The sequence below is a fragment of the Aphidius gifuensis genome, linkage group LG3, assembly GCF_014905175.1.
Source record: "Aphidius gifuensis isolate YNYX2018 linkage group LG3, ASM1490517v1, whole genome shotgun sequence".
NCBI classification, from domain to species: Eukaryota; Metazoa; Arthropoda; class Insecta; order Hymenoptera; family Braconidae; genus Aphidius; species Aphidius gifuensis.
In genome coordinates, this window is record NC_057790.1 from 20903425 (window position 1) to 20913264 (window position 9840).

Here is a 9840-nt window from a genome sequence, read left to right on the forward strand (position 1 = left end):
AAAAAGGAAATTATAACTGAAGGGATAAGCTACAAAAACTATGGAATACCTCTTTGATCATTATATTTCCCTGATACAAATGTTTATTTTTTGTTGTAAAAATTTTAGAAAATATTTGAATAATTAGGAAATTATAACATAGAGGAAGTAAGTTACAAAAACTATGAAATACCTCTTTGATCATTATATTTCTCTGATACAAATGTTTATTTTTTTATGCAAAAATTTTAGAAAATAATAGAATTAATAAGAGATCATAACTTAGAGGAGGTAAGTTACAAAAACTATGAAATACCTCTTTGATCATTATATTTCCCTAATACAAATGTTTATTTTTTCTTGCAAAAATTTTAGAAAATATTTTAATTAATAAGAGATCATAACTTAGAGGAGGTAAGTTACAAAAACTATGAAATACCTCTTTGATCATTATAGCTTCCTAATACAAATATTTATTTTTTCTTGTAAAAATTTTAGAAAATGATAGAATTATTAAGAGATCATAACTTAGAGGAGGTAAGTTTCAAAAACATTGAAATACCTCTTTGATCATTATATTTCCCTAATACAAGTGTTTATTTTTTCTTGCGAAAATTTTGAAAAATATTTTAATTAATAAGAAATCATAACTTAGAGGAGGTAAGTTACAAAAACTATGAAATACCTCTTTGATCATTATATTTCCCTAATACAAATGTTTATTTTTTCTTGCAAAATTTTTAGAAAATTTTTTTTTTATTATTAAGAAATTATAGCTAAGAGAAGGTAAGCTATGGAAAATATAAAATACCTCTTAGCTTATTCTATATTCCTGATAACAGAGAAATATTTTTTTTCTCGTTTTTTCTTATTTTTTTTGAGGGAATAAATTTTTTTTTTAAATATTAGGAAAACAGGAAGAACAGGAGGTCAACTAGAAATGAAATCAAATACCTCTTGCTTTATTCTATGTTCCTGTTAAAAAAGAAGTTTTTTTTTCTCATTTTTTCTTATTTCTTTTAACGATATAAATTTTTTTAGTTAAATATTAGGAAAACAGGAAGGACAAGAGGTGAAGTAAAAATTAAACCAAATACCTCTATGCCTGTTTTACAATTCTAATACAAGACTGTAATTTTTTCTAATCATTTTAAGTGTGTTTACCCTATAGTTCCTAAGAAAAATAATAGATGGCGCTGAACTTGTTAACTCAAAAAATACCTCTTTGCCTGTTCTATAACCCTGATAAAACAGCCCTCTTCTACCTTTGATATTTAAGTATGTTAACCCTATAGTTCCTAAGAAAAATAATAGATGGCGCTGAACTTGTTAACTCAAAAAACACCTCTTTGCCTGTTCTATAACCCTGATAAAACAGCCTTCCTCTATCTTTGATATTTTAATGTGTTAACCCTATAGTTCCTAAGAAAAATAATAGATGGCGCTGAACTTGTTAACTCAAAAAATACCTCTTTGCCTGTTCTATAACCCTGATAAAACAGCCTTCCTCTATCTTTGATATTTTAATGTGTTTACCCTATAGTTCCTAAGAAAAATAATAGATGGCGCTGAACTTGTTAACTCAAAAAATACCTCTTTGTCTGTTCTATAACCCTGATAAAACAGCCCTCTTCTACCTTCGATATTTAAGTATGTTAACCCTATAGTTCCTAATAAAAATAATAGATGGCGCTGAACTTGTTAACTCAAAAAACACCTCTTTGCCTGTTCTATAACCCTGATAAAACAGCCTTCCTCTATCTTTGATATTTTAATGTGTTAACCCTATAGTTCCTAAGAAAAATAATAGATGGCGCTGAACTTGTTAACTCAAAAAATACCTCTTTGCCTGTTCTATAACCCTGATAAAACAGCCCTCTTCTACCTTTGATATTTCAGTGTGTTTACCCTATAATTCCTAATAAAAATAATAGATGGCGCTGAACTTGTTAACTCAAAAAACACCTCTTTGCCTGTTCTATAACCCTGATAAAACAGCCTTCCTCTATCTTTGATATTTTAATGTGTTAACCCTATAGTTCCTAAGAAAAATAATAGATGGCGCTGAACTTGTTAACTCAAAAAATACCTCTTTGTCTGTTCTATAACCCTGATAAAACAGCCCTCTTCTACCTTCGATATTTAAGTATGTTAACCCTATAGTTCCTAAGAAAAATAATAGATGGCGCTGAACTTGTTAACTCAAAAAATACCTCTTTGCCTGTTCTATAACCCTGATAAAACAGCCCTCATCTACCTTTGATATTTCAGTGTGTTTACCCTATAATTCCTAATAAAAATAATAGATGGCGCTGAACTTGTTAACTCAAAAAACACCTCTTTGCCTGTTCTATAACCCTGATAAAACAGCCTTCCTCTATCTTTGATATTTAAGTGTGTTTACCTTATAGTTCCCAAAAAAATCAATAGATGGCGCCACCTGTTTTAAAAAATTTCAAAAAATATCGAATACCTCTTTGCTCATTCTATGTTCCTGATACTCAAAAATTTTTTTTTCTACAATTTTTTTGAAATTTGATAGAAAAAAAAATTTTCGAGTATCAGGAACATAGAATAAGCAAAGAGGTATTTCATATTTTTGGATATACCTCCTTGCTCATTCTATGTTCCTGATACTCAAAAAATTTTTTTCCACAATTTTTTCAAAATTTTATAGAAAAAAAAAATTTTCGAGTATCAGGAACATAGAATGAGCAAAGAGGTATTCGATATTTTCAAAAATACCTCCTCAGTCTTTCTATGTTCCTGATACTCGAAAATTTTTTTTTCTATAAAATTTTGAAAAAATTGTGGAAAAATCATAGATTTGTATTAGGAACATAGAATGAGCAAAGAGGTATTCTTAAATATTTGAAAAAAAAATTAGGAAAACAAAAAATGGAAGAGGTAATTTTCAAAAATAACAAATACCTCCTCAGTGATTCTATGTTCCTGATACAAATCAATAAAAATTTTAAATAATAAATTAGGAAAACAGAAAAGCAAGAAAGTAAATTCTTAATTTTTTTTTACATATTTTCTGATTTGTATTAGGAATATAGACATAGTGAGGAGGTAATCAAACTTAAAGCTAATAATAAAGGTACACAATATTTCTTTTTCATTCATCAATTATTATTTATTTATTTATTGTTTTTTTTTGTTTCTTTTTTAATCATCTTTTTAATGTAACAGTTTTACAATTAGAAAAAAAAAAGTTACAAAGTTGTCAAGTGCACAAAATGACAAATAAAAATAAAAATATCTTAAGGGTTTTTTTTCTTTTCGTTTATAATTATACAATGTAAAATATTTATGTTGATATAATTGCTAAATAAATATCATTATAAAGATTGTTTGTATTTTTTTTGTTTCCCTTCTTTTTTACAATCAGTTTTGGATTTGACAGAAGGTCAACTAGAAATTAAATATACCGCCGTATTATATATTTACATAGCACGCCATCTTTCTTATCCTTTTGACAACTTTGAGCCATTATTACTTTAGTGCTAATATAGGACACGTCCTTATTAACTAAATCTACACTATGACGTCATATTGCACTTTGATGCATTTTTACGCAATGTTTATGTTTTGCTAGTCTAATATTTTTTTATTTACCTGTATTATTTTATCACAATATTTATACTATTTTTTACAAATTCTAATAATTATTTAATAATGAATTAATGTTTGGCTAAGTTAATAAGACGAATAACAATGTTCACGTGCATTAGTAAAAAAATGCAATATTTACACTATAAACAACGTTTTATTTTTAAAAAAGGTAACAACATTAATACTATTATTGTTATTATTATTAATTAATAATCCATGCGTTTATTGTTTGTTATTTAAATTGAATATTAGTTTACCAAAAATGGAAGGATGCCTGGAATACTTGACCTTGATTGCCAAACTGTTGACAAAAAAAACATAGTGAATAAAAAATCATTTAGGTTCAATTAACCTAAATCAATCAAGAAGCACAATTTATAATTAATTTACATCATTTTTTGAAGGTAATTTATAATATCAATCTTATTAAAAAAAAAATCATTATTTATTTATATTTACATTTATCAGTTATTTTAGTTTAGCAAATTATTTTCTAATAATTTAATAAATATCATTATGATACTTTCAAAATAATAAAATAAATTTTGTTTATTTAATTTTCACTCTGTTGTGATAAGTTTTATCAATTATTTTGAAATTTTATGTTGAAAGTGACTAATAAACAAATAAAATTAAATATAAATATTGATTTTTGGTAATAACAATCATCATTTTTAAATATACACAATAAAATAAAAATAAATTTTAAATTTCTTTTTCTTTTGATTGTATAGATTTTAAAATTTATTATTTTTAATTTTATTTTATCAGAAAAAATATCAGTTTAAAACTTGTCTTGCATTGATAAACATCAATCTTGGTGCACGTATATTTCTTGATCAAAAAAATAAATTAAATTAATTAAAATTGTTGTCTCAAAACTGAATTATTTTTATTGTCAAGTGTTTGTTTAAATATTTAAATTAATTGAATTATTAAACTTAAAAATCGTATAAAAAATAAAATTTAAAAATATAATTTTATAATCTTTGAAAAATGTCGATTCATAAATTCACAGATGATTATCTTGCTACAATATTCAAGTTTTTACCATATTCAGACAGATTAAATATGGAGAATGGTAAAATAAAATTATAATTATTCATAATATAATACATAATAAATTGATTTCTTTTGTTGTTTTTAATTTTTAGTATGTGAGAAATGGAAACGTATAAGTAAATTCCAAGCTTGGAATGAAGTTGACAAATTTTTTGCTGGTGATTTCTATTTTTTTAATCAAGAACATTTTGGAGATAGAAAACCACCACAAGAAATTGTTGAGAAAGTCATTATACGATGTGGTCAATTTTTAAACAGACTAATATTGGGTGATTATATTGAATCAAGTATCATGAGAGTTGTTGCTGATCATTGTTGCAACGTAACATATTTACAATTGGGATTTCACGTTCATAATACAATGGATTATGTTGGTGTTTTTGAAAAACTTATCAAGTTACATACAATCAAAATTTTGACTCATTATTCAACGAAATTTGATCCTCAAAATTTTCTAAGTCTCACAGCTGATATTAATACTATTTATTATTCTGTTGGATCATATGGAGATACACCAAGTCGAAGTTGGTGCAATAATTTTTCATCAGTAAGTTATCCATTAATAATAATATTATGAATTAAAATTTAATTATTTAAAATTAATATGATATATTAATTATTGTAATTTTTGTTGCAACAGGTAATTTCGAATTGTCATGTACTCCATTCACTCAATTTACGAGAAATAAAATTTGACAAAAGTACATTTAAAATAATAACAAAGATTCAAACATTAAAACATCTTGGTTTAATATTTTGTAAATTGCCATCAAATAGCAAAAAAATTAAGAAGCTTGTTAATTTAGAAAGTCTTGAACTTGAACGTATAGCAAATATGGAAAATGAATTTCTTCAGGCAATTTGTGAAAATTTAAATAATTTAAAAAGTATTGCAATTAAAAATTTAATGGCACCAAAAATAACAAGACAAGGCTTTTATCTTTTTAGTGCACCACAAAGTTTAAAATCAATACGTATTTGCATGATGGAACGTGAAATTGATAACACAGTATTTTTTCAATTTCAAAATTTAATTAAATTAGAATGTTGTGGTTGTCAATTAGTGACTGATGTTGCTATTAAAAGAGTACTTGAAAATTGTCCTGCACTTGAAGTTTTAAATGTCATGGGAACTGCTGTAACAGTTGCTACTATTCAATTGGCTGATAGAGCAACACGTCATCGTTTTGGTAATGCATCAAAATTACATGTATTTATACATCAAAATATCATCAAGGACTTTGAATGTTTAAACACACCAGCCAATAAATATCTTGTACTTCAACACGATGTTTTTTGGCAAAATCAAACACGTGTTTTTAATTAATTCACAAAATTATTATTTGTCATCATTATTTTAATAATAATTCAATTATACTCTTCAATTTAAACGAGCACGTAGATAGCAAGTTTGTATAATTTTAAAATTTATCTTTAATACCATAAACCACATTTTGTTTGTGGATTCATTATTGTTTTGTTGGAACATTCAAACACATCAGAAAATTCTTTCATGTTTGAAAGTGTTCCAGTCATTCGAAAAGGAGCTGGTGAATGTACGTCAGTCATCAACATATTGAGCATTTTATTTAAAGGCATTGCTTCACAAAATGACTGAAAAATAATCATGTAAATAGAATTAATTTTTTGAATTGAAAAATATAGAGAAAAAAAGATATTGTTAAATTAAATTTTCAAGTTGCTTACGTGTGCATATGAAAGAAAAAACAATTTTCTTGTGTTTATATTTTCCAAACCAATTAGCCGCATATTATTTAATGAATATTTTTCAACAGAGTGTTTTTCAAATGCCTTAAATACAGCTCGTATGCCTGTTGAATCAGCAATATTTTCTGACAATGTTTTTATTGAATTTAGCTAAAAAATAATAACTCAATATCCATAATTAATTGTATGTAACTTCTTTTTTTTTTTTCATAAATGTAATATTTAGATTTTTTTTTTTTACCTTGTAAGTTGTATTCTGCGAAACAATTGCGTATTTTTTAAATTTTTCCACGAAACACCAGGCTCTTTTTTTATAGTCATTAAGTGTATTATTTGACCACCAATTTTTTAAATTGCCATTATTGTCATAACGACGTCCAATGTCATCGAATCCATGAGAAATTTCATGACCTTAAATTGATAAAATAATTATAAATAAAAAACAATAGATTAATGATGATATATAAATGACTTTATTATTAAATATTATGATACCTATTACACCACCAATTCCTCCATAATTGACAGCACTAAATTTGTGAAAAAAATCATATTATTTTTATATTTATTATTATTCATTATGTTAGTAAATAAACACTCACTCTGGTTGTTCTTTACTGTAAAATGGTCGTTGTAAAATTACTGCTGGAATTGCTACAAAAAAAAAAATTCTATGTTCATGATAATTATATGTAATATTTAATTGAAAAAATATTTATATTATTATTTACTTACACAAAGAATTTTCTGGATAATCATGATAGGCATTTACAACAGTTGCAATTAGATTTGACCTTTTTATAAAATAAAAAATAATTAGTAAAACAAATTTAATTGAAACTTCAACATTTATAAATTTAAGAAAAATTAATTATACTTTTTTTTATCAACTGGTGTATTAAATAATTCAAGATTATTTTTAATATTAAATTTACGAATTGATAAATAATTTTCCATATAATTATCACCAATTTTGAGCTGAAAGAAAAAACAATTTATTCATTTTTATTTTTTGCATTTAAAAGATAAGAGAAAAAATAAAGAAATGTATTTTTACTTTGTTGTAATAATGGTAAGTGATATTTTTATTTAAATACCAGTCAGGAAAGCCAATAAATTGTCTCATCCCATTTAATTTATCAAGAGCACTTTGTTTCGATTGTGAATCCATCCAAGTAGAATTTTCAATGTGTTCTCTCATTTCATGAATAATTTGGCCAACCATTTGTTCAGTCTAAATTAAAATAAATAAAACATAATTAACTAAATTATTTTCAATTAATATAATAATAAATTAATAATATTTACAGCTTCTTTTGCATTATTTGGAAAGTATCTTTTAATATACTCATGTGAAATTGCATGTTTTAATTCGTTTTCTGCTGTACAGATAATCCATCTAGTTATTATAAAAAAAAAAAATAATAATAAAAATATACTTGATAAAGCAATAGATGTTTAACAATAAATAAATAAATTAATATTATACCTTGGTTGAATTTCCATCATTACTGGACTAAATTCTCTTGATATATTCAACATCTCTTGATTTGTATAAGGCAAGAGCTCACTTATCAACCACCAGTGCATTGTGTTAACTAAAAAAAAAAATTTAAAAACCACATTTTTTAAAATAAAACATTTATCAAGTATAAATTAATATTCATAATTATATTTACTGATGTCTCTTTTTGGTGTTTCATCAAGAACTTTTGCTAAATTAATAAAGTATCTTAATGGATGCACAGTAATAATTGTTGATCCATTTACATTAATTTCAGGAACAACAGATAAGTAATTACGAATATACTCCAGCCAATTGATCTTTAAAAAAAAAATAATAATATATAATTTTAATAATTTTTTAATAAACAAATAAAAATAAATTAAATAAAAAATAATTTACTTTTCTATTTGATTGTTCTGGAATCATTGAATTATATTTTTTCTGTAACTCATCAATAGTTAATTTTGTAAATGGAGCAAGAAGATCTTGATCAGTTGTGTTTATTCCAACTCTTGTAATCTACAAAAAAAAAAAATCATAATAGATTATAATTTCATGATATAATTTTAATAAATAAACTTACTTGATTCAATTTAACTTCTAGAGTAACAATATTTCTAGCATCAGCTTCAATTACATCATCAGAAATATTTTTAACACTTTTTTGTTTTGCAATTATTTTAGCAATTTTACCAATACCATTTATATATTTACGAGTAAGATTTTTTTGCATATATGCTTTAAGATGTTCTTCATCTAATGTTAAACCAGCAGCAGTTTGTGTTTTGGGTGATGATAACTTAATTAAATTAACAAAAATATATTATTAATAAAAAAATAAATTCAATTATTTTTATCAAGCTAAATTTACCTGAATAATATGAGATGATGTATCAAATACATCAGGTTTAATTTGAATATTAAATAATAATGATTTTCCCAATAATTTGTTTATACTTTCATCAATTATTTGCCAATTAAAATTATCATTTGATAATATCCATTCTTGGTTGTCCATGGTCATTGGCCAGCCACCACCTTGTTGATTAATTAACTCCACTAATCCAATTATTCCTTGGCTCTCAATTTTACCTAATATCATTAATATAATTTATTAAATTATCTATTATCAATAATAATTATCTAAATATATACTCACTTGTATTCATACAAACTTTGTACAATTCTTTAGCTTTTTTTAATGATAAATTTTCATCAGATGTTATATTCGACTCTAAAATATCTAAAAAAAAAAAATAAATAATAATAATTACATGAATTTTTAAATAAATTAAAACTCAAATAACTCACCTTTTAAATAATATTTTGTTCTATTATTTATAATATTCATATAAGTCATTATATTATTTGTTTTTTGATAATTTTTTCCCCAATTACCACAAGCATATTGATAAAAATCATTGCATGGATTTGCACGTGTATCCATACCATTAATAATTTCATTAGCTAGAAAATTTTTATTCAATTATTAAATTGTTATTATAATTTTTAAATAAATATTTAGTTTATTTATAATTACCTATATCACGACATGTTTCAGTTTTACAAACCGGTTCATTTTCATACTTGATAGTTGCTCCTTTTGATTGCAATATGTGCATCAGTATAATTACATGAATTACAATTATTCTGTAACTTTAAAAATAATATAAAAATACATTTATTGGTTTTATAATAATTATTAATTTATATAAATATATATATGTATTTTTTTTTTGAGTTAATTTGTAGTTTTCTTGACTTACAGAAATAGGTTTTTCGCCTGGGGAATCATCTTGGAAACTGGTTGAATTCTTTTGATATTCCACACCGAAAACTGGTGGATGATGATAATGATGAGTCAGGGTTAACGTTCTTATTTCAATTTTTATTATTATTATTTTTTTATATATATTTGTTCTTTTTTTGTCATGTTTAATTTTGTT

At 24.2% G+C, this 9840-nt stretch overlaps 2 protein-coding genes across 2 annotated transcripts; one reads left to right on the forward strand and one right to left on the reverse strand.

The window, feature by feature from the left end:
- Positions 1 to 3358: 3358 nt before the first annotated feature.
- Positions 3359 to 6847, forward strand: LOC122852691. Its single transcript, XM_044152634.1, has 5 exons — positions 3359 to 3766; positions 3850 to 4001; positions 4616 to 4678; positions 4752 to 5206; positions 5300 to 6847. Exons 3-5 carry the CDS (start codon positions 4669 to 4671, stop codon positions 5984 to 5986), a joined length of 1152 nt encoding a protein of 383 aa, XP_044008569.1. The 5' UTR covers positions 3359 to 3766; positions 3850 to 4001; positions 4616 to 4668; the 3' UTR covers positions 5987 to 6847.
- On the reverse strand, positions 4467 to 9744 carry LOC122852690 (neprilysin-like). The gene is made up of 18 exons (XM_044152632.1): positions 9661 to 9744; positions 9435 to 9550; positions 9206 to 9361; positions 9054 to 9137; positions 8766 to 8986; positions 8478 to 8693; positions 8294 to 8413; positions 8067 to 8211; positions 7877 to 7985; positions 7696 to 7786; positions 7445 to 7621; positions 7265 to 7365; positions 7123 to 7181; positions 6990 to 7041; positions 6883 to 6917; positions 6629 to 6798; positions 6367 to 6537; positions 4467 to 6273 (listed from the first exon to the last, which is right to left on the reverse strand). The coding sequence occupies exons 1-18, from the start codon at positions 9687 to 9689 to the stop codon at positions 6094 to 6096; spliced, it is 2232 nt and encodes a 743-aa protein (XP_044008567.1). The 5' UTR covers positions 9690 to 9744; the 3' UTR covers positions 4467 to 6093.
- Between the last annotated feature and the right edge of the window lie 96 nt (positions 9745 to 9840).